Consider the following 25,245-nt stretch of genomic DNA (forward strand, 5'->3'; position numbering starts at 1 on the left):
TGAACGCACTGTATTTTTTCAATCAATCAATCAATCAATCAATCAATCAATCAATCAATCAATCAATCAATATGAGGCTTATATCGCGCGTATTCCGTGGGTACAGTTCTAAGCGCAGGGATTTTTATTTTTTTAATTTTTTTATGCAATTTATATCGCGCACATATTCAAGGCGCAGGGATTTATTTATGCCGTGTGAGATGGAATTTTTTTTACACAATACATCACGCATTCACATCGGCCAGCAGATCGCAGCCATTTCGGCGCATATCCTACTTTTCACGGCCTATTATTCCAAGTCACACGGGTATTTTGGTGGACATTTTTATCTATGCCTATACAATTTTGTCAGGAAAGACCCTTTTGTCAATCGTGGGATCTTTAACGTGCACACCCCAATGTACACGAAGGGACCTCGGTTTTTTGTCTCATCCGAAAGACTAGCACTTGAACCCACCACCTAGGTTAGGAAAGGGGGGAGAAAATTGCTAACGCCCTGACCCAGGGTCGAACTCGCAACCTCTCGTTTCCGAGCGCAAGTGCGTTACCACTCGGCCACCCAGTCCACATTTTTTCCGCAAGACCGTATACTCGTAGCATCATCTGTCCACCGCTTGTTCTGAGCGTGTTTTTAATCCAAACATATCATATCTATATGTTTTTGGAATCAGGAACCGACAATGAATAAGATGAAATTGTTTTTAACTCGATTTTGGAAATTTAATTTTAATCATAATTTTTATATTTTTAATTTTCAAAGCTTGTTTATAATCCGAATAATTATAGCATATTTATATGTTTTTGACTTGACTAAATGTAAAAAGCAGGACGGGTTCTGAGAGGAACTGATTAAAGACAGTCTATTTCTTTCTTCTAAGTGTACTGATGATGTCATGACGTATGAAAATAAGTCAACAGAACTAATTTACACTTCATACAAAATTATTGTCTGGGATACCGACAAAAGACACTAATGGTTTCTTCATTAGTTAAATTTTCTTCCTCTTCCTAAAGTATTTTTGTTGTTGACAAGTCTTTCCAGTCGTTTACATTTAAGACGAGTTCCTGACCCGAAACAGTGCCAGTATCTTCGTAGCCAATATGAACTGGAGCTAACGTTTCTGTGTTTGCATCACGCCGAATTCCTCATCTAAAACAGCCTAATGGACTGATCGAGAGTTTAAACTGGGACAAATCCGTGTGTCGATTTAGAGTTTAATAAAAACTAGAGCATTAGTACGAGCATCCCTTTTACATTTCGTGCCTTGTTGTTACAAATCATTTTGTGTCGAGCTCTGATGAGGGAAGTCTTCAATCTGAAGGAGGAAGGAGATGGGAAAGTTGGGGTATGAGAAAAGAATGGTTACGTCATTATGCCACAGTTTTATGGCGACCTCTGATCAGGGCAGCCTGGCATCAGGCGGAGAGTGAAATGACTGGATCTTTATGTCCCAGTTTTTCTGTGTGTGTGTGTGTGTGTGTGTGTGTGTGTGTGTGTGTGTGTGTGTGTGTGTGTGTGTGTGTGTGTTTGTGTGTGTGTGTGTGTGTGTGTGTGTGTGTGTGTGTGTGGGTGTGTGTGTAACTCTTGATTTAGTGCACAATTACGTTCACGTCACGCAGAGTTTTTCCATTTATAACAGCTTACCGTCTTTACAGGCTGATCGAGAGTTTAAATGAAGACAAATCCTGGTGGTGATTGAGAGTTTAACTGGGGCATTAGGACGAGCCTCGCTTTATATTCGTGCCTTGTAGCTGCAAATCACATAGGTTCGAGCTCTGATGAGGGCAGCCTTGCATTAGGTGGAGAATGGGGAAGGTGTGGAACCGAGGAAAGAACCGATGTGAGGGTTGGCTGTTTGTACGCTGTTTTTGTAGTTTAGGACTTCCGGAAAACTGAAAACAGTAGGTAGGAAAAGTGAGGCTGACTAGAATTTATGTAAATATACATACATCACACATAACACATCACACATCACACATAACACATCACACATCACACATTAGCGATCGGTATTATCTTTAAGGCGCAGTCCTGCCCGTGAAAACAGGTCGGCCCGTAATCGCAGATCCGGTGAGGCTAACAACTTCCCTCATCTTTGACACATACGAAAAGTCAACATCCTGAACGTTTCCTCTGCAGAGTAAGAATTTTAAGGAATGAATTTGCCAGATTGCCAGAAATTATTTCATCAACAGATGACTACTCTGAAGATAAAACACTCTGGTTGCTGATTTTTGGAATGTGTATGTGGATGAATGGTCTTGACCCGTATAAAACCTTGGTTTGATCTGAGATGATCAGTCGAATCGGAAAGGACTGTGCCTTACAAAAAAGACAGGAGGTCATTTAAAAAGAGCGGAGGTCCTACAACGGACGGTGTGAGAGTAGTGCTTTCTCTGCATGTAGGCTTTCTCCATCGCCATTTCTGTGTTCATTTTGTTCGCCAGTGTCAAAACCTATTTGAGACTGACGAGCGCACAGGTTTTAAAGCAACACTTCAAATGAACCGTCATAAAGACGACGTTCATCGACGTTTTCTCATACAGGCAATTAACTTAAGACAATATCGACACTTTCCTTCCATTCCGTGAAATATTACCCTTTGCCAACTTCTACCCCCTGATCTACCGCCACCCCTTTTCCAATCTGTTTTCTAATTGGCCGGAGATGGAAGAGGAAATGTGCCGCAGAGAGAGAGAGAGAGAGAGAGAGAGAGAGAGAGAGAGAGAGAGAGAGAGAGAGACAGAGAGAGACAGAGAGACAGAGAGAGACAGAGACAGAGACAGAGACAGAGACAGAGAGACACACACACAGAGACAGACACAGAGACAGACACACACACACACAGACAGACAGAGAGAGAGGGAGAGAGAGAGAGAGAGAGAGAGAGAGAGAGAGAGAGAGAGAGAGAGAGAGAGAGAGAGAAAGAGACAGAGACAGAGAGAGAGAGAGAGAGAGAGAGAGAGAGAGACACACACACAGAGACAGACATAGAGACAGACATAGAGACAGACAGAGAGACAGACAGAGAGACAGAGACAGAGAGGTGACGAAGTAAGGGAGAGAAGAAAAGAGGAAACAGAAAACTATGCTAGAAGGGTGGGGGTGATCGTGGTTTTGCTTATTGCAGGGAGATGGGATGGGGTTGAGGAAGGGGGTATTGGAGGAGCAAGATCAAAAGGCCTGTGACCTTGATTCTATTTGGAATTGAGCTGTCAGCAGTGGCTTGCATGGTACAGTGGCATCCGATTTGATGACTGAATCTGCACTTCATGAGCGATGCTTCCCCGTTTGCCCCACGTGTGTGGCTGTGTGGCTCTGCATTATGCATGGACCCAGCAATCATTTTCATATCTCCCTACGATGACGTCTGTCTTGTGTGCTTAATGCGCACCCCGGCGTGATCTCTCGTCTGTTTTGTCTTTTTCTTGTACCTGATTGCATTTGCATTTTAGGTGGTGCAAAAAGTGACAGCGACCTTGTTTAGGATGATAAAGTCGATGAAGTGTGGCTGCGATTATTGATTGCAATTTTGAATGGGGATGAAGTTGAGAGTGGACATTTTTGTATGTCTTCCTTTTCGTGTCCCCTCGCCTTTCTGTCATTGGCAATGACTGATCATTTGATCCAGTCTTTACATTCAACCATTTTTATGTCTCATAACTTAAATGTCTCTTTCCCCTTATCTTATCTTAAATGATTGATAGTATTTCTGTTTTTGTCCTACCCTTGTTTAGTATTTTCTCTCACATTGTCATCGTCATTTTCTTTTTATTTGATTTCATTAATTTAATACTATATTATGACACTCGCAGGGAAATTTTGGTCGCTTCCTCCAAGTGGTAAACTAACGATGTTTGTTAAATTGTCTGCTTTTGTTCAAGTGGTTTGCTTTTAAAGTAGTTTCCTGAAACAGAAGGTGAGTTGAAAGCAGCTAATGCTTTGCCTTGTTGTGTGTTACAGCCGAGATGTGGACCCTGTACCTGAGGGCGTGTCTGGAGTTTGTCTCTCTGCCTACTCCCTCCCAGGACCGTGTCCAGAAGGTAAACGAGCATTGTTTCTTTCTGATACACAGACAGACAGACAGACTCATTACCCCTTTCCCCCCCCCCCCTTCCATTTCAGCCCCATTTTCATCCATCTTTCGTCTGTTCAACCATCTGCACAGCACTCTTTCTGTCAGTAAGTTATACTCTCTATTTCTCTCTGTGTCTGTCTATCTGTCTCTCTTTGTCTCTGTCTGTCTGTCTGTCTCTGTTTCTCTGTATCTCTCTCTCTGTCTCTCTCTCTGTCTCTCTCTCTGTCTCTCTCTCTCTGTCTGTCTGTCTGTCTCTCTGTCTCTCTGTCTGTCTCTCTCTGTCTGTCTCTCTCTCTGTCTCTCTCTCTCTCTCTCTCTCTCTCTCTCTCTCTCTCTCTCTCTCTCTCTCTCATTCTTTCTGCTCAGAGATTAAGCAAAGGTAATCTAGCGAACAGGCAACTCTGTTGCTTCCAATGCAGCCGCCATTCGTTGGAAATCAAACTTTTTCATGCTGGTTATATATATTTTTTCTCTCCGTTGCTTTCATGCTATGCCTGTTCCTCCTTCATGTCCTTTTCTTCCTCTCTATAACGCGTTTACACTTTTCAATCTTGCAACCCAACTCTTCTTGACACTACTCGCAACAGCAGCAAACAAACAGCGATGTCGCCGTCACTTGGGGCGCGAAAGGCAATGAAAACTCCATCCTCCTATTATTATTCACGCCTTTCTCTCTCCCCCCCCCCCCCCCGACCTTGTGACTAGAAACAGGTTCCAACCCCTCCCCTCCTCCACACCTCCCCGACCAGTACTGAATAATTAAAGACGACCTCTGACCCGCTCTTCTCGCGACCCACACCTAAACATCAAACTGTCGCTAAGACGCTGAAATCCTCTCTCGGTGGCCCACCCGTTTAAACAGAATCCACCAGGACGATTTAAGTTGTGCACCACCCTGGGTGGTTTGCGTTGTGGGCAGTGTCGTGATGGGGGGAATTGTCGTGACGACATGCTGGGGATGTGTGTGTCTCTGGAGATGGGGGCGGGAGAGGCGATGCGGGTGGAAAGGAAAGAGGGGTTGAATGTTTGTGTGAAGTGTGACTGATGAGGATTCACATCAGCGGCTATCCAGAGCCGCTCTTTTTTCGAGGATGTGTGCCATGGTATTATGTCCTACCACAGTGGTTACCCACTGTTCTATCATTGCGAGAGTTGATGATTGTGGGAAGAGTCGAGAGCTTGTTAACATTTTTGGTTGAATGTGAATTTTCGTGTCCAGATCAGTGGCATCTGAATAGTTCAAATCTTGAATTGTGTTTGCTCAGATCGTCTTTCTCTTCCTCTTCTTTCTCTTCCTACTCTCTGTCTGTCTTTGTCTGTTGCCTTTCGTTTTCTCTGTGTGACTTAGATTCAACATTCAGTTTTAAGGGCCTAGGGATGAATGTACATTTTGTATTTGTATAGATCTGCTCTTTTCATGACAAAGAAAACATGAATTCAAAGCGGACGAGCACGAAAACGACACTTGTTTAGTCGAATGCATATGCGCATGAGTAAATGGTAAAACTAATTCGTTTTCAACGCATTGCAATATTAGGTAGTTTCTGTATGTCCCATATTCCGCATGGGGCAAAAGGGCGTAAGTAAGAAAGGAAGTAAGTAAGGAAGTAAGGAAAGCAAGCAAGCAAGTAAGTTAGTAAGTCTACATGGTGAAGACATTGCAGGCGCAAAATCAATGATAGAACAAGCTCCAGGGAAGTATTTCCTGGGGAGGTTTGAACCTTCCACCCAACACGTCCCACGACCTGGCATTGTCTGCGTTCCAAACCACTTGGCACAGGAACAGCAACAACTTTTCCACCAAACCACTTGGCACGGGAACAGCAACAACTTTTCCACCAAACCACTTGGCACAGGAACAGCAACAACTTTTCCACCAAACCACTTGGCACAGGAACAGCAACAACTTTTCCACCAAACCACTTGGCACAGGAACAGCAACAACTTTTCCACCAAACCTCTCCAGGGGCAGCACTGTTTGCCTCGGTCTCAAGTGGTCAGCTCTCCCTCTCCCTGACCGCTTTTCTATTCTTTCCTGTCCTCTAGGACTGCTTCCGTGTCTTTCTCCAGGAAGGCCGAGGGTTGAAGGCGGTGGACTTTTCATCTGATGTTCTGGTCTCAGACAATGGGGGAAAATCTGTGGAATAGCCCCACAGTCTCACACAAAAGAAAGTTTCTAGCTGGCTTTTGGTTTCAGGCAGTACGGGGAAGCTTTAGGACTGTCACACTGTCTCAGGTAATGCAGCCACCCTGTGGAACCTTTCAGACAATAGGGACACACTTTCGACCTTTCTCTTGGTGTTCAGGTAGTGATGAGACTTTGGAACTGTCTCCTGTTCTGAGATGGTTGAAACAAACCCTTGAAAATCTCTATGTTTCAGGCAACACTGGGAAGATTTGAGGGAGGGAGGGAGGGAGGGAAAGTGGGAGGAAGGGGAAGGGATGGAAAGAGGGAGGGAGAGAGAGAGACGAGTTTGGACAAGACAAAAGAAGTTTGTCACAAACAATACAAGCAGTAGTACAAATTAGCCGAACCAAGAGTGCTGGAAGTGGTTGTTCACAATCATGGTCTCGGAAGACAGATAGAAACTGCGGAGTGAACAGTGGAATCGTGCAGGCAGACAATAGAAAGAGAAACCCCAATTAGCCATACGCGTGTGCATGACAAGAGTGCTGGAAGATGTTGCGACCTTGTGTGTGCTGAAGTCAGGAGTGTCCAGGGAGCTTGGGGTTTTCGTGCAACAGATTTTGCTGCAGTGTTCGTGAAGGTCAGCAAGTTCTGTGGGATTTCTAGTCTTGGTTTCTGTAGAATTGACCGCAGTTGTGGGGTGTCGTGGTCACCTGAATGGCCCCTCTGTCGTACTGGAGACGGCGACGAGTGGTGTGGACGTCTTGGATTGTCGCCGGTTCGAGTGGTCCCATCTGGCGGTTTTGGTGGTCAGCTTAGTGTCCACTTTAAAGGTGAAAATTGTAGTGACCACTCTGAAATCTCGGAGTGTCTACCGAAAAGCTGCAATGCGCAATGGTAGTTATACTGCTATTTGTATCTCTTTGCAGCTGATCTGAAGGATATTTGACATCTGAAACTCCACATTTTTGCTTGTTTCATCCAGGCTAAATGATGACTGTACCTACCAAGCGTGTTGTGGCTACGTGCTTGATCTCAATTTCAGTCTGATTGAATTTATTCTGAAAGTCCAAGAAACACATAGTTGCAACATGTTGGTTTGAGGATCATCTGTGTGACCCTACCAGAAACTTAACTCATTGTCCAATCAGTGTTCATTGGTTAATTAAAATGTTTTGAGTCACAGGCAAAGTTGTCGCACTGCAGCGCCCGTCCCTTTCTTTCTTTCTTTATTTGGTGTTTAACGTCGTTTTCCACCACGAAGGTTATATCGCGACGGGGAAAGGGGGGAGATGGGATAGAGCCACTTGTCAATTGTTTCTTGTTCACAAAATCACTAATCAAAAATTTGCTCCAGGGGTTTGCAACGTAGTACAATGTATTTCCTTACTGGGAGAATGCAAGTTTTCAGTACAAAGGACTTAACATGCCCGTCCCTTACTTGGTTCACATTCTCGATATTTTCGTAAACTGAAAAGTTATGCTTCTGCACCCATACTTGCCTTTTGCTAGGTTTACTTTGATGACGTGAGAGTTCGATTTCTGTCTTTTGTCACACTTTTCTATTTTGAAATGTTCTTCAGGAGATTGTCCAGTGAACGTATAGTGGTCCGGTAAGTGGTTTGAGAGGTCAGTTCGTTACCCTGTCCGAAGATGATATTCTAGGAGTCATGTTACACTGATAGTGTTACACGCCGAATTCACGCCGACCTCGGTTCAGCGTGACCTCGGTTCAGCGTGAAAGGTCACACTACTCACTCCGCCCTGTGTCAAAGGCAACACCTTTCTGTGTCGTGACATTCTGCAAGTGTGGCTGTGCCTGCTAGTCACGAGAAGTCCTGCAAACCTTGATGCTTTAATTCTTTCTTTAACTTCTTTTGATGGGGATGGCATGGTGGGTAGTAGGGAGTCCTTCGTCAAATTTTTCCATCTGACGACCTCACGGTAACTTGAGCAACGTGTCTGGAGGCAGAATTCCTTGGTTCTTCTAAACCTGTTCTGAAATGTTAAACTACTTCAAGTAAACTTTTGAAGTCCTCTTGGCCCTCGAGCGTCCTTTTATAGTGGTCAAACACCTTCAAGTCAAGTTGGTGTCCTCTTTGACATTGTTCCACTATTTTCTGCTACAAAATGATGCTTAGCCATGTCCAGGGTAGCAGTTTCAGTTTCTTCTTCTTCTTCCTCGTTCATTGGCTAAAACTCCCACGTTCACTCATGCTTTTGCTTGAGTGGGTTTTCACATGTATGGCCGTTTTACCCCGCCGTTCAGGCAGCCATACGCCGCTTTCGGGGGAAGCATGCTGGGTATTTTCGTGTTTTTATAACCCACCGAACTCTGACATGGATTACAGGATCTTTTCCGTGCGTCTTGTGCTTAAGTGTACACACAAAGTGAGATAAGGCACAAGCAGGTCTGCACATAAGTTGACCTGGAAGATGAGAAAAATCTCCACCCTTAACCCACCAGGCGGCCGCTGCCGGGATTTGAACTCACGACCTTCCGATTAAGAGGCCGATGTCTTATCCGATAGGCCACTGCGCCCGTTCCAGTTTGACTTGCAAGCAGCGAAGGTGATTGTGGCTGAAGGTTTCAAAAGTCCTGCGCACTTAATTTTGAAAACCTTTGTCTTTCATTTCTCATTGAATGAAACTCCTTCGGGAAATGTGCATCTGGTGTCTTTGTGGTCAGTTCGGCAATCATTCCGAATAAAAAGTTCCGTAGTTGTCCGGAAGCAAGCTTGTTTTTGCCCTCTCGTTACCATTCTTAAAGGTTAAACTACTTGAAGCCAAGTTTGATGGTGTCCACTTGGAAAGGTCATGCGATCCCAGTCCGAAATCGCCACCGAGCATTGTCCATGTGTGAAACTGTAACACTTTCATCTGCTCCGAGGAGGCGCCGTGTTGCCCGTGCCTGAGAGACACAAAAGGCCTGCACACTTTTGTACCTTCTTGTCGTTTGCCGCCTTTGATGGGGGGTTCCTTGGAGGAGTTTGTCCACCACGGACACTATGGGGGGAAATGATTAGTGCTGGAAATGGAGAATGCTTGAGGTGTGAGTGTTTCAAGTGGACCCCATCTGCCACAGTCTTTGGGTTACCTTCGGGAGGAAGAGGAAGTTTACTTGGAGGACGTTAGGTTTGGGATGAAGGGAGTTGGGACAGGTGGGAATGGTTTAGGTGGTGCGGGGGCAGGGGGGGTACATTTTGATTGTTACTCTGTCCGACCGTCTATGTGTGTGTGTGTGTGTGTGTGTGTGTGTGTGTGTGTGTGTGTATGTGTGTGTATGTGTGTATGTGTGTGTGTGTGTGTATGTGTGTGTGTGTGTGTGTGTGTGTGCACGCGATGCTGGGTGGTTCTGTAGGTCATAGTGCCGGGGTTTGTTTTACGTTCAGTGTACATACCCGATATGCTTTTCATAAATGTATCGATACTCGCTTTCTTTGTCAACACTCGTGATGACGACGTTGAGCCAGCATACACATCTCCATACATACCAATGCAAAGGTAAATAACACTCTACCCCTCTGAAGCAGACAGATTCACTTGCACAAATAAACCGAAGTGTCGCACACAATTTGTCGCGTGCACATTGAAAAGGGCTTTTTCCCAATTCCGCCCTCAAACCTCCATTCATGTTTATTCTTGAATTGCCCCCACGCCCCTTCTTGGCGATTACATTCAAAGGCATCGTGACCCTATGAAATGATCCAAACTGGTTGCGGATCCTAAATAAAACCCAGCTTCATCTGCATTTTGAAATGCTGAAAAAAGAATGGGATAGCGAGTCGTTTACGTCGTTAGTTTTAGACAACGCTCCGATGCTATGCTCATGTCAAATTGATCGTTTGAACGGTCAGCGTACAATAAATAATCTAAAGCGTTAGCACTGCAGTGGAAGGTTAGCGGAAAAGAAGACATTTAAAGTGAATGGAACAATAATCTTTAAGGCTGTAACAAAAGCACATACACACGTGTATGCGCGCACACACACACTCTCTCTCTTTCTCCGTTTGTCTGTCCTGTTTTTGCTTTTCTAGTTGTCTGTCTGTTTGCCTCTGTGTGTGTGTGTGTGTGTGTGTGTGTGTGTGTGTGTCCGTCTGTCTGAGTCTGTCTGTCTGTCTGTCTGTCTCTTCTTATAAGCGAGATAAGTTGAACATGTACACCTTGAAAGGTGTCGCAGTCAACAATTTCATCCACAGTTACTCTGTTCATCATTACCTGCCAACAGACACACGGTGACCTACTCTCACTCGATAACTGTCATGACACTACATTCACACCCAACTCAGGTGTTAAACCTTTTACTCCAGCCTTGACTGGACAGGTGAGTCAGTACAGAACTTGACACTGGCCAGACCGGCTTGCTTACCACACTGGACACGACCAGTGGACACACCGATCAGTAGTTGGACACAGTAGCAATTCTCTCGCTTCCTCCCTCGCCATTGTCGCCCCCAAAGCTTGACCGAGGTCAGCCTTTGTCCGGTGGTCAAGCTGGCTTTGTCGCTGGTCAGCAGGCTATTGTGGCTGACCAGATGATTATTGCAGGTTCCCCCACGTGCCTGTTGTGAGAGTGGGCTTGCCCGCTCCGTTACCTGTCCAGTGCCCTGCCTTTGATACTGTATCGGTTTCATTCGGCCCTTCTGGGGATGCTGGGGTTGCCTTAGGCCGTGGAGCTGCTGCTTCCTGCTTGTCCTCTCCAACCATATTTCGACATACACTTATACAGTAGACTCCGCTTAATAAGGTCACCTTGGTGCAGGACAAAAGTGGCTATATTAAGCGGGTGGATTTAATAAAAGCATAAGCATAAAACATAAGGTAAAATCCGTGCAGTCAGAAATTGGCCTCAAAAAGCGGGTGGCTTTATTAAACATGGCCTTATTAAGCGGATTCTACTGTACTTATATCGGGTTTCAGTCTGCATCCAGCGAGAGCTCGAACGTCTACCCTTGAGTAGGAGTGGGTTTTTTTTTAAAGAATGACCGAAAAACACACTCTCGCGCACGCACGCAAATAACCAGTGATGGGGAAAGGTCAAGACAAAGCACTGGTACCCTAAAGTAATTATCCTCATGCAGTAAAGAAAAAAAAAAAAAGAATTCCTCCAAATTCAATATGTTTCAATTTTGGTGCATACAATGAGAAGGCTGTAAGGTGGCTTATTTGGATCAAAATAGTGGGGATCCGTGGACTGAAGGAACGTACCAAGAATTATGATTATATGCCTTCTTTCTGTAAAACCATTTTTGATGTAATGGACGTAAAGAGTTGCTGAAATGCTTGTCAGTGGCAGTCTTCGTTCCTCATGCGAAGCAATAGTATAACCGTGAAGCTATCCGTCTGTCCTCCCCCCATACCCCCCCCCCCCCTCGAACACACATACGCACACTCACTCTCATCCGCTCCGTCTCCAATGTCCCTCGTGGCCCTGCAGTAAATGTTAGTTGATCCTACGAGTAAAAGTGTGAGAAAGCACGACTATGGTCTGGCATAAAACGCTGAGCCGCAGTCCAAAGGGTCCTTTCAATCAATCAAATAAATCACGATCAAATACAGTACAAGCTGGACAGGAAACGGAACGGCTTTCTTCGCGCCGCAGCCAATCATTTTTACGGCGATGTATTCATGGGACCGACTGCTCACCACTTCCCCAGACAGAGAGAGAGAGAGAGAGAGAGAGAGAGAGGGGGGGGGGGAGAGAGAGAGAGAGAGCATGGAGAGAGAGGAGAGAGAGAGAGAGAGAGAGAGAGAGGAGAGAGAGAGGAGAGAGAGAGAGATCTTTCAATGGTCAGAGCCAGGTATTCTTTCAGCGCCTCAGCCCAGCGAAGCCAGGCTATTCTTTCAATCGTCAGACAGAGGACAGAAGGTGTCCAGTGTCGGTCATTTGTCCGGCGTGTTCGGAAGGCCACCGCCGCGGAGGTCGGTGCTAAGCCCACAGTGCAAATAGTCCGATGACCACGGAACACTTGTACCAGCACCTCCGCCATTATGTCACTTGTAACAGTGGCGGGTAGCGAGAAGGCGAGAAGTCTGGGAGCAAACACAAAGTTCGGATGCTTTGTGTGTTCTACGCTTGGACTTCCTTACAAAGACCCACGGACGGGTTAAAAGGCTTTGTGGTGATTGTAACAGTAGCGGTGAGGGGAGTTAATGGGAACAGTGGAACATGGCAGGCTCGGGAGAAATGAATGATATGGCCGTGTTGAAGTCTTTGAAAGATTTCACAACTGGGGTTGAGAATTTAAAGACGGCTTACCTTTGGTTCAGGCCGTAGACTTAGTTTGTTTCTTCTTTTTTGGTCACACACCAAATAACAATGATGTAGCTGCTTTCTGTTATGAGAGGGAATTATTTTGGCTTCATTAATTTTAGAATTTCAAACAGAATGAGGCAGAGCGATGTTAAGATATCAAATAACCAAAGGGAAGTAATCGCTCTTAATGCATACGACATGTGTAATAGAGTAAGCGAGAGTTGTACGGAACCTTTTCTCCTGGCACCTGAGAGAATAACAAGCATTGAAATGAACAAGCGACTTTCATCCTCATTTCATTAATTTTGTTACGGATAACAATGTCAATTTGCAAAAAAATATGAAACCCACTCCCATTATTCACAGGAAGCAAGTACCCAGGCTGTGGGTTTTTGGTATTTGTGTAAGTGGAATGATTCTCCCATTTCATGCATAATCCTGGACACAGCTCTGTACAAGTAATTTATCTGATCGTTTGCACGCGAAGGAAGGTACTTTCGGGGATTGATGAGGTTTTAGAATGTCATACGTGCAATTAATCAGAAGTTTTGCAGAAAAATATTACAAAATCTAGGGTCCATTTTTTGAGAATCCTTTTGGATGATTGAGTGCTGGGGGGATGGATGTTATTTCGTGTCATGCTGACATGCAATAACGACGAACAAACACGCTATCGCACTGTTTACCCGCGAGCCCTCCCAATCAAGTTGTTGCTGCTGACCTGTGATTGTCGTTCATCAGAATGCATTGAAAGATGAGCTCTTCCAGATTGGAGACCGATACGTTGAAGGGGGGGGGGGGGTGGGGGGGAAGAGAGAGAGAGAGAGAGAGAGAGAGAGAGAGAGAGAGAGAGAGAGAGAGAGAGAGAGAGAGAGAGAGAGAGAGAGAGAGAGAGAGAGAGAGAGAGAGAGAGAGAGAGAGAGAGTTAGTTCAAAATGAACAATGTTTATGGCAATCCTAGTTTTTTTTTCACCTGTTCTCAGGTGGCAATGCATAATACGAGAGGACAAGTTTTATTAACTGAAAAACTGCAAGCACAGTTTCATATCATATAATGCGATATATACAGAGCAAGACGAATAAATGGACGTTGTTTTGTACATTACAGATACACAGATCCTACTCATGTTAGCGATCATACACATACACTCTGCCCTCAGATCTTCTCAGGGTTTAACGTGTGCTAAGAACATTATTGTACTTGCCAAAACTGAAAAGCCTGCGTTTTCTGCGTGGAAAGAGCTTTTTTGTTGTTGAGGATTATTGACACAGATATCAATTAGCAAATGTTTGCAACACACACACACACACACACACACACACACACACACACACACACACACACACACACACATACACACACACACACACACACACACACACACACACACACACACACACACATACATGAATAAGGGATATAAAAGTTAATAGGATCAGGAATGATTGATCAAAAGGGAATAGTGGGATAAATAAGGGATACAAAGGGAAAAGGAACAGGAATTATTGTTGCAGAAGGGAAAAGGAACAGGAATTATTGTTGCAGAAGGGAAAAGGAACAGGAATTATTGTTGCAGAAGGGAAAAGGAACAGGAATTGTTGTTGCAGAAGGGAAAAGGAACAGGAGTAAGGGCTACCAAAGGGAATTGGAAGAGGAATAATTGATACAAAAAGAAATTGATGGGGAGGACCAACGGGACACGAAAAGATTCAAAGTTCTATTTTTAGAATTTACTTCATAATGTTTAGCCGTTGTATTGTCTCCCAGTTGTATTGTTCCGGGCAGTTGACGCGACCTGGGGAACAGCGTCAATCCTTCAACTTGGGATTAACCTCAAATCCATACCAAGACATTGCCTCAGCTATTTCTAAACATCAAATCAATGTCTGTCGAGGTTGTTTTAACATTGAACCCCCCCATCTTCTCTCTCTCTCTCTCTCTCTCTCTCTCTCTCTCTCTCTCTCTCTCTCTCTCTCTCTCTCTCTCTCTGTATGCAAAGCTCTTAAGTGTTTTGTTTTTTACACCCCCGGTATAGGGGTGTGTATAGGATTCGGTCGATGTGTTTGTTTGTTTGTTTGTGTGTTTGTGTTCGCATATAGATCTCAAGAATGAACGGACCGATCGTCACCAAACTTGGTGAACAGGTTCTATACATTCCTGAGACGGTCCTTACAAAAATTGGGACCAGTCAAACACACGGTTAGGGAGTTATTGGTGGATTAAGATTCTACAAGGACTTATAGAGGGACATATTAATGGTCAAATGGAAATAACCTTCTCAGTTGGTGGCAGTGAGAATGGTAAGGACGGGGGTGTTTTTCCTACCTCGGAGGAATTTCTTGTTATGTTTATATTCGACCATTATTTTGATGTTTTACTAGTTTAATACTTTGATTAGATACTGTTCCTTTTAGGTATGAAATGATAGCATGTGTATGTGTGTAGGTATGCGAGCGCACGCTCGCGCGCGCGAGCGTGTGTGTGTGCATGTGTGTGTGTGTGTGTGTGTGTAAGTGTGTGAGAGTTTGTGTGAGTTTGTGTGTGTGTATACGTGGGTGTGTGTGTGTGTATACGTGGGTGTGTGTGTGTGTGTGCGCAGTCTTTGCTTTCGTTTACAATTATTCTCTGTATATGTTCCAAGGACAGGTTGGAAGATTAGGCTAAGCCTAAAACCTTTATCCTTATGTAATAAAGTTCTGAGTTCTCTCTCTCTCTCTCTCTCTCTCTCTCTCTCTCTCTCTCTCTCTCTCTCTCTCTCTCTCTCTCTCTCTCTCTCTCTCTCTCTCTCTCTCTCTCTCTCTCGCTCTCACTATTTCTTTCTTTTTCTTATTCTTTTTTTCTCTCCGAGAGAAGACGAGATTTGTACTCGCTGGATTGTTATCTCCTCTGCTCTCCTAAATCCCCGATCGCTCAGTTTAGCCGCGGTATTTTAAAATCTTGTTTGACTCTGATTTCGCTGTTTTGCCGAACTTCACCCAAGGGAAGAATTACCGCTTTGTTGCACAACGTGCAATGCACTTCACGGCTGTCATCCCGCCCAAAGTTCGTCGTCAAAATCTTTACAACTTCTCACTTGTGTGACTCTTTTCTGCCCGGCCTCAATTTTTTTTCTTTTCAACCTTCCTCTTCCTCGCCTGTCTTTGTGTCTGCGTTCTCGCGGTCACGTGATTTATCGCCACGCACGTGTAGCGTGTGATGCATGCTGGGAGCGTTGTTTTTTCCCCCAGCGCGCATCTGTTTGTGTTTCGCAGGCTTTCCTGCCGTGGCTTTTTGTGTTACATCATGTGTGGACGCGGTCAGCTGTTTCCAGATGCTCTTTCTTTTTTCTGTGTGTGGGAACTGTTGCAATATTTAAACCCCTTTCTTTTCTTTTTGTCGTTTTACTCTCCTTGCATCCACTTTGATCTTTGCAGAATCTTGAAAGACTCGTAGTGCTACTTTTTTCAATGCAAACCCTCGGAACTACTCTTTTTTTTTGTCAAGGTGTCTTCCAAGTAAATGCAGCAAGTAAAGGGAAGCACACTGTCCATCAAGATCACAGGCTGATTTCGTTTGGCCGACACCGGAGTGTTTTGTCTCAGATTTCTATGCAAACAAAAATGCAACAATTGCAAGAATAAATGAACACCATTGCTCTTGAGAGGTTCTTATTGATATTTTAAAGAGTGTAAAGAGATGTGATTTATAGAAAGCTTTCAGGACTTTCTTGGAAACAGAACATATTTGACATCTACAGCATGAAAGCGTTTGAAATTACATGCTGACGTCCAAACACGGTATATGATATCGATTTGTGTCAACTTTGTTTGTGTTGCTAGTTCCATATATATAATGAATTAAAGTTTTAACATGTCAACGCAATAGTTATATAACGGAAGACATTGGTATAGAGGAAAAGCCATTTATCCTTTTTTCCCCGAAGTGTAACCCTTTCTTTCTTTCTTTCTTTCTTTCATTTTGCTGTCTGTCTGTCTGTCTGTCTGTCTCTCTCTCTCTCTCTGTCTCTCTCTCTGTCTGTCTGTCTCTGTCTGTATCTCTCTGTCTGTCTCTCTCTCTGTCTGTCTCTCTCTCTGTCTGTCTCTCTCTGTCTCTGTCTCTCTCTCTCTCTCTCTCTCTCTCTCTCTCTCTCTCTCTCTCTTTCGTTCATTTCTTTCGATTCTTTCTCAGTTTCTTTCTAACCCAATTCTGGAAGGTGCTTTTGGGTTTCTGATGTTGTTTGTTTGTTTGTTTGCTTAACGCCCAGCCGACCACGAAGGGCCATATCAGGGCGGTGCTGCTTTGACATATAACGTGCGCCACACACAAGACAGAAGTCGCAGCACAGGCTTCATGTCTCACCCAGTCACATTATTCTGACACCGGACCAACCAGTCCTAGCACTAACCCCATAATGCCAGACGCCAGGCGGAGCAGCCACTAAATTGCCAATTTTATAGTCTTAGGTATGACCCGGCCGGGGTTCAAACCCACGACCTCCCGATCACGGGGCGGACGCATTACCACTAGGCCAACCGTGCCGGTTTCTGATGTTGTGTCCTGAGATCATCTGAAATCATGGTGCTTGCATTATTTCCCCACCAAATCACTCGCATCAACACTGACAACCGTTGTGTAACAACCGACAAATCCTTCAAAGAACATTGACTTTTGTTTCACAGCACTTGCTGACCTCGCACGAACGAAGCTCGAGGCACCGCAGCAATTACAGGAAATTATGACTCTACATTATTTTTTTTATACCAAACTGCGTTCACGTCAACAGTGGAACAGTTTTGTAACAATGGACAAATCGTTCACAGCACTAACTCTTGTTGAACGTGTAAGTTCTTTCAGCAAAACTGGCGCCGATGTATGTTGGAAGGGTGACTTCTGTTTTGCAAATTGGCAGTTGACAGCGACAGGGTGACCTGAGGTCGGCGTTATGTGAAACAAGATATTCGGATTCATGCCAAGCTGTATTGCAACATCATGATATCTTGTCCTCTTCTTTGCCAAGTGTCTTACCTGACTGTTGGTGTGCGTGAAAATGTTAGAGGGGGGAGATGAGGGGGGGGGTTGGGGCAGAGAAAAAGGGTGGGGGAGGGGGGTATGAGATTTATGGTCTGGTCAGATCGGTTTGAGTGAGAGAAGGGCGGAGATATAGGCTACATCGATTGACGTGTGTGTTTTGGAGAAAAAGAGAGAGAAAAAGAGAGAGAAAGAGAGAGCGCGCGCACGTGTGTGTGTATAGTGTGTGTTTGTGTGTGCCTGTGTGTGTGTGTGTGTGTGTTTGTGTGTGTCTGTGTGTGTGCCCGTGCTTGCGCAAACATCATATTCGTCAGTCTATCTGTCTGGCAAATGTCACAAAGGTCCCGTTCCATGCAGTTAATGTCTGTGTTTCAGACATTAACACCGACCCTTAGCGCTGAGCGTGACTGGTTTAATGGCGTGTATCTCCTCAGATCATTATCTTTTATGTCTGGCTGTGTGATCCTTATCACTTTATTGCGCCAAACCGTCAAGTGGGGTCGTCTGTGTCATTGCTGTCAATGGCTAATTGCCGTGTCTCTCTAAACTGCACATCACATTGTTGTGACCTGTGTTCGTCTCTCCTCCTCGTTTCAGAATGTTTCAAAACTTTCCCTCTTTTTCTTGTATTCTTTTCAGTCATTTCTCTCTTTCCATAGGCATCATTTTGTGTGTGTGTGTGTGTGTGTGTGTGTGTGTGTGTGTGTGTGTGTCTGTCTGTCTGTCTGTCTGTCTGTCTGTCTGTGTGTGTGTGTAGAGCGATTCAGAGTAAACTACTGGACCGATCTTTATGAAATTTGACATGAGAGTTCCTGGGTATGATATCCCCAGACATTTTTTGTCATTTTTTGGGATTAATGTCTTTGATGACGTCATATCCGGCTTTTTGTAAAAGTTGAGGCGGCACTGTCACACCCTCATTTTTTTAATCCAATTGATTGAAATTTTGGCAAAGCTATCTTCGACGAAGGCCGGACTTTGGCATTGCATTTCAGCTTGGAGGCTTAAAAATTAATTAATGACTTTGGTCATTAAAAATCTGAAAATTGTAATTAAAATTACTTTTTTTTATGAAACGATTCAAAATTACGTTCATCTTATTTTTCATCATTTTCTGATTCCAAAAACATATAAATATGTTATATTCATATTAAAAACAAGCTCTGAAAACTAAAAATATAAAAATTATGATTAAAATTAAATTTCAGAAATCGATTTAAAAACTATTTCATCTTATTTCTTGTCGGTTCCTGATTCCAAAAACATATAGATATGATATGTTTGGATTAAAAACACGCTCACAAAGTTAAAACGAAGAGAGATACAGAAAAGCGTGCTATGCAGCACAGCGAAACCACTACCGCGCTAATCAGGCTCGTCAATTTCACTGCCTTTTGCGCGAGCGGCGCACTACGGTCATTGTGAAAAAATACAGTGCGTTCAGTTTCATTCTGTGAGTTCCACAGCTTGACTAAATGTACTAATTTCGCCTTACGCGACTTGTTACATTTAGTCAAGTTTTGACTTTGATGCCGACAGCTTGACTAAATGTTTTTATATCGCTTCACGCGACTTGTTCTTCTTGCCGTCGTCTTCAATTATCCTTCTTTTTCTCCTCCTTGTTCTTTTCCTCATTTTTTCTTTGATTTTTGAGATTCGCGCAGAGTTCACGATTGATAAGATTAAGTTGTGAATCTTAGCAAAACGAAGGGGTGATCTCTCCCGAAGTCACCAAACTATTTTTCTGAGACGGTTACCACCGATTTGCCACCCATTTTGAACGACGTCGTGGCTTATGTCACACACAGCAGGGGTGCGTCACGGGGCTTTGCTCCCCGCTGCGTGACGTAAAACTCCAAAGAGCGATTATCTCCCGCGGGGCGCGAAGACCCAGGAAGTGTTGGATTTAAAGTCGGTGCAGTGTCATTTTACGGGGTCTTGGTTTGGTTAAAGCTTTACTGTGCACGCACATACAGCTGCATTATCGGCTCCGGGGGCACAAGGGAGGGGGTGGAGTGGGGTTGGAGAAAGAGAGAGAGAGAGAGAGGGGGGGGAGAGAGAGAAGAGAGAGACAGACAGACAGAGAGAGATAGACAGAGTGAAAAAAAGAGAGATTGAGAGAGTCAGGGAGAGAGAGATGCACAGAGAGAGAGAGAGAGAGAGAGAGAAAGAGAGAGAGAGAGAGAGAGAGAGAGAGAGAGAGAGGGGGGGGGAGAGAGAATAGAGAGACAGACAGACAGAGAGATAGACAGACAGAGTGAAAAAAGAGAGAGATTGAGAGAGTCAGGGAGAGAGAGAGAGAGAGAGAGAGAGAGAGAGAGAGAGAGAGAGAGAGAGAGAGAGAGAGAGAGAGAGAGAGAGAGAGAGAGAGAGAGAGAGAGAGAGAGAGAGAGAGAGAGAGAGAGAGAGAGAGATGTACTGTTTACTGGACGTCTGCGTTGCTTTTGTTGATGCCACTTCCTTCAATCATTTAATTGTTGCTGATGCCAGAGGTAGGATATGACGTCAGGTATGCAAGGGGAACACAATTACTGTTCACTTGACCCTGCACAGATCTATCTGTCAGTCTGTCTATCTTGTTTCTTTTCTTTTTTGTTCCTGTCCTTTTCTCTCTTTGCTCTCATCGATTTTCTGTCTGTGCCTTCTTCACTCCCTCTATATCTGTTTGCCTGTGTGTCCGTACGAATATGTCTCTCTCTGTCTCTCTCTGTCTCTCTATGTCTCACTCTCTCTCTCTCTCTCTCTCTCTCTCTCTCTCTCTCTCTCTCTCTCTCTCTCTCTTCTGGTCGTTAACCGCGCAGAATATAACAACGTGTTGTAACTATTGAAGAGATTGCATCGTGAGCCTTGTGTTTTCAGCGAGCCAACCGAGCACTGGAGGTGTTCCAGGCGGCTTCAGAAGTGGACTGCCTGAGTGTCGACATGTTCCAAGCTTGGGTACGTTGGAAGTACTGCTTTCGAGACCATTTCATTGCCTTTTTCAAGTCTTAGTTCCAATCGCAAAAATAATTGGCCACACGGTTTTGTTTGTCTTCGTTATCCTCTTTTGTTTCTGTAAGGTTTCAATTCAAGCTTACTGTTATCTTTTACACTTGATTAGAAGCCGAAAGGGGCTGTAGTCTTCTGGCTATACGGATAGCGAACAACACCATGCAACTCAGTGCAATGGAATACGTTAATTATCTGTTGCGTGGAACTGGGGCACATATTTTGAAAGGCGGACGAAAGAAAAACAGAAGAAAACTTCGATCCAGAAAGAATGCTGTACTTTCATCGTATCGTCCTCGTCTTACAGGTGTTCTTTCTGAAGGACCTCCTAAGAGTGGAGGAGGCGGTTGGGGTGAGCGAGCGAATGGTCCAGCGGTTCCCTGACAGCCCTGCTGCCTGGACACAGAGACTGGTCTTGCACTTCCAATCCCTGGCGTCTGCCGATGACGTCATTGCCTGTCTGAACAAGGCGCTGCTCAATGTTCCTGAAAAGGTTGGTTTTCTGTTTTTTGGTTTGTTTTTATCAGGGCTCCCCAAACTGCGCCTCCCTGCGTCCTATACGCAATGGAAGCCCCCAAAATTACTAGAAATATGTTGAGGAGGTCCCGGGACGCAATACACATACAAACAGCGAGTCCCAGGACGCACACAATTTACGTACTCGTGCGTACCGTATGTAACATTTTCAGATTTTAGTCGTCAGCTAAGTGCAAGCACCAATATGCCGCTCTTGCTTACGTGCGTGTGTCTGTGTGTGTGTGTGTGCGTGTTGTTATTGCCATGTCTGGAATATTGTTGAATATATCAAAAATGACATATTACAAAACACTACTCGTCATCACAAAGTGTTAACTGTACACCCAGGGCTTCAGGTCCCCCGGAGTGTTGGACCCTCTAAAACTCCGATTGACCCTCCAAACATTCAAAGTGGGGGTCCTGGTACCCTCCTGGTAAGGCGTCCGTGGGGAGCCCTGTTTATGTTCGTTCGTCTTTGTATTGTTTTTGTGTGTGTGTGTGTGTGTGTGTGTGTGTGTGTGTGTGTGTGTGTGTGTGTGTGTGTGTGTGTGTGTGTGTGTAGGATATATAGAGAGAGGGATTCTTGAGTCGTATTCCTTAATGTGTGTGTGTGTGTGTGTGTGAGTGTGTGTGTGTGTGTGTGTGTGTGTGTGTGTGAGAGAGAGAGAGAGAGAGAGAGAGCCAAACACAGACAGACAGACAGACAGACAGGCAGACACACAGAGACAGAGAGAGAGAGAGAGAGAGAGAGAGAGAGAGACAGACAGACAGACAGACAGACAGACAGACAGACAGACAGACAGACAGACAGACAGACAGACAGAGAGAGAGAGAGCGAGAGCGAGAGCGAGACCGAGAGAAGAGAGAGGCGAAGAAGCAAGCAAACAGACACTCTCCCATTTTCCTTTTTATATTTCAAAAGTAAAGATACTTTCTTGTCCATGTGGATCAAGAATACAAAAAAGGCTCGCTCATTCTGAAATGTATGCATGCAGTGATTTGCACATGTCGCTGTAAAATTCTGTTACCTCCCAAAAACGTTCAGCGACTGAACAAAACCTTTTCAACCTCAGAAATGATTCACATTTCCTTTCAAAAGAGTGTCTTTTTATCACGACCACTAACGTTTGTAGTTTCTTCTCTGTCATAAATGCAACAGTTACGACTTTTCAGGCGACGGCGGCGTGGAAATAAACGCCAGACTGTTGAATTATTTCGCGAGGAGCATCATCCCTTCCTCTCCTTATGTTTATAACCTGCACGCATGCCCTCACCTGTCTGTTTCCTCGAGGATGGTGTTATTGTTGTTTTTGTCTTTCGAACAATATTCTGCGTTTGTGTTTGTTCGACGTGTCTTCTTCTAACTTTGTTTATCAGCTTTTTTTTCATGTTTTTTCCCCTCTCTCTTTCTTTCTCTCTTTTTCTCTCTTTCTTGTGCTCGTTTCTATCTTTTGTTTCTGTATGTCTTGCAGCTGCTTTTCCTCTGCCTGTTTAATTTTCTGTTTGTCCGTCCGTCTGTCCGTCGGTATGTCTGTCGTATGTCGGTCTGCCTTCCTTCCTGTCTTTATTTCCAGTTCTTCACAACGGACATAGCTTTACGCTAGATATTGACACTCTTAATCTGTTTCGGATTACATTTATAGTTGCAGTGATGTTCCTAGGACTGGAGGGCAACAGGACAAAATGTCCTGAATCAAAAAACTAACAGGACATCATGTCCTGACTACAAAAAAACAATAGGACATTCAGATCAAGCGAACCAATCATGGCACCTACCCTTTTTAGATGCCAGTGCGGATTTGCGAAAGTTGCTGCAACCAACAGTGAACGAGTTTGAGGCAACGCCATCCTCCTGACAAATGGTGCAGAACATCAGTTCTTTTTCTTTGCTGTAGCTGAGCCAAGGGAACATAGAAAACCAGCTCTGCACAAAGTTGATATCTTTCAAAATATTTTCTTTTACGCGAAACCCGAAAAGAAAGCTAAGTTAGGATCGAAATCACTTCATCTACTATTGTTTAGGTATTCGTGATTTTTTTTCTTTCAAAAGTCTTCTTTTGTTCAAAACAGGCCAAAATGAAATGTTAAGGTACTTTTAGCCAAAGTTGGATTTTGTTTCCTAATGTGTAAAACACTTTATCATTGCATGGTATAACTTTGTAGTAGTTTTCTTTAGTTATGTTTGGTAGTTATAAGCAACAATAACAAGAACGTCAACAACCGAACCCATAAAAGGCTTGTGTAAACGGATGTATGCTGTGTAATATTTCAAAAGCAGTCGATTCCCTCAGTAACAAATGAGATCCTCTTCATGGTGAAGGCAGATTACGCCTCAATCGCAAATTTGTGAAAATGCGCAGTCAATTTTCATGGCATTAGGGGTATTAAAAGAAAGGAGGGTTGCAACAGTTGGGTTGCTGCGGGATGACAGGAGGGTTAACGGGAGAGATATACTTATGGGTAAGGCCGGGTTGTTTAAAAAAAAAACCAAGAAGATAATCCTACACTTTATTCGATAACAACAAGCCAAGGTGAAGATGTTTTCACCGGCGCCATTTTCTGAGAGCAGTTAGATTTCATTATAACTGGGGGTTTAAAGGCAGCGCTGCCCCGCTTTAAATGTCATATTAAGTGTCTTTTGCCGGGACTGACGGGGATAGGGCGGGATTACTACGCAGGTTATTGTGTTGGCATAATCCACGTTTTACCGTCGACTGTCTGTCTGTGTCCTGTACCCCTCAGCACGGTCGTTCGAGGTCTTTTGAAGTTCGGCGTGAATATTTTGTTGTAGCGGGGTATGTGTGACGGTGTTTGTTGCCAGGAGTGCGGGTGCTGATGTAACAGCACGTGTTGGATGGTAAAGACAGAGAAACCAGTAACAACGAGAAACATGACCCAAGACACAAAGAAAGAAGCAGAAACTACTACAAAAAAGAAGAAGAAAAAGAAGAAAAAAGAAAGAAAGCAGAATAAGTGTACAAAGAAAGAAGCATGCAGAAACTACTAAAAATAAAAGCAAGAAAAGAAGAAACAAGTCGCGTAAGGCGAAAATACAATATTTAGTCAAGTAGCTGTCGAACTCACAGAATGAAACTGAACGCAATGCCATTTTACTCGTAGCATCGTCAGGCCACCGCTCATGGCAAAGGCAGTAAAATTGACAAGAAGAGCGGGGTAGTAGTTGCGCTAAGAAGGATAGCACGCTTTTCTGTACCTCTCTTTGTTTTAACTTTCTGAGCGTGTTTTTAATCCAAACATATCATATCTATATGTTTTTGGAATCAGGAACCGACAAGGAATAAGATGAAAGTGTTTTTAAATTGATTTGGACAATTTAATTTTGATAATAATTGTTATATATTTAATTTTCAGAGCTTGTTTTTAATCCGAATATAACATATTTATATGTTTTTGGAATCAGCAAATGATGGAGAATAAGATAAACGTAAATTTGGATCGTTTTATAAATTTTTTTTTTTTTTTTTTTACAATTTTCCGATTTTTAATGACCAAAGTCATTAATTAATTTTTAAGCCACCAAGCTGAAATGCAATACCGAACCCCGGGCTTCGTCGAAGATTACTTGACCAAAATTTGAACCAATTTGGTTGAAAAATGAGGGCGTGACAGTGCCGCCTCAACTTTCACGAAAAGCCGGATATGACGTCATCAAAGACATTTATCAAAAAAATGAAAAAAACGTTCGGGGATTTCATACCCAGGAACTCTCATGTCAAATTTCATAAAGATCGGTCCAGTAGTTTAGTCTGAATCACTCTACACACACACACACACACACACACACACGCACGCACACACGCACACACGCACGCACATACACCACGACCCTCGTTTCGATTCGCCCTCGATGTTAAAATATTTAGTCAAAACTTGACTAAATATAAAAATGCAGGAAAAAAAGAAGAATAAGTGTACACGCGGGTGCGTACAGACTTACTATCGTGGATGCTGTCCCGAGCCAGGCTCCTAATCGGACACGGTCAGGGCAGGGTAGATATCCTGAAACAGCAACTCGGTTCTCTTTCAGAACCTGTTTCTTTGTTGGAAGCAAAGGCTTTGTGCGAACTGTTTGATTTTTGTTAAACCCTGTCTCTGTTTCAATTTCCTGCAGACGTTTCTAGCGCTTTGTGCTCCGAATGGAGAATTTTTAATGAGAAATGCACTTTGAAGGAGAGAGTGGAGGTGAGAGAGATGAGTATGGCTCGGTGGTGAATAGCGATGCTAATGATTTATCGGCTGGTTATAGTCC

At 44.0% G+C, this 25,245-nt stretch overlaps 1 protein-coding gene across 1 annotated transcript in view; it reads left to right on the forward strand.

The window, feature by feature from the left end:
- LOC138959322 (U3 small nucleolar RNA-associated protein 6 homolog) overlaps positions 1 to 25,245 on the forward strand; it is a 239,086-nt gene that overhangs the window by 144,993 nt on the left and 68,848 nt on the right. Inside the window, exons 14-16 of the mRNA XM_070330752.1 lie at positions 3,965 to 4,044; positions 20,331 to 20,408; positions 20,767 to 20,952. Of these exons, the coding sequence (XP_070186853.1) occupies positions 3,965 to 4,044; positions 20,331 to 20,408; positions 20,767 to 20,952 (344 nt within the window). The remainder of the gene's footprint in view (positions 1 to 3,964; positions 4,045 to 20,330; positions 20,409 to 20,766; positions 20,953 to 25,245) is intronic.

This window comes from Littorina saxatilis, linkage group LG2 (genome assembly GCF_037325665.1).
Source record: "Littorina saxatilis isolate snail1 linkage group LG2, US_GU_Lsax_2.0, whole genome shotgun sequence".
Taxonomy (NCBI): domain Eukaryota; kingdom Metazoa; phylum Mollusca; class Gastropoda; order Littorinimorpha; family Littorinidae; genus Littorina; species Littorina saxatilis.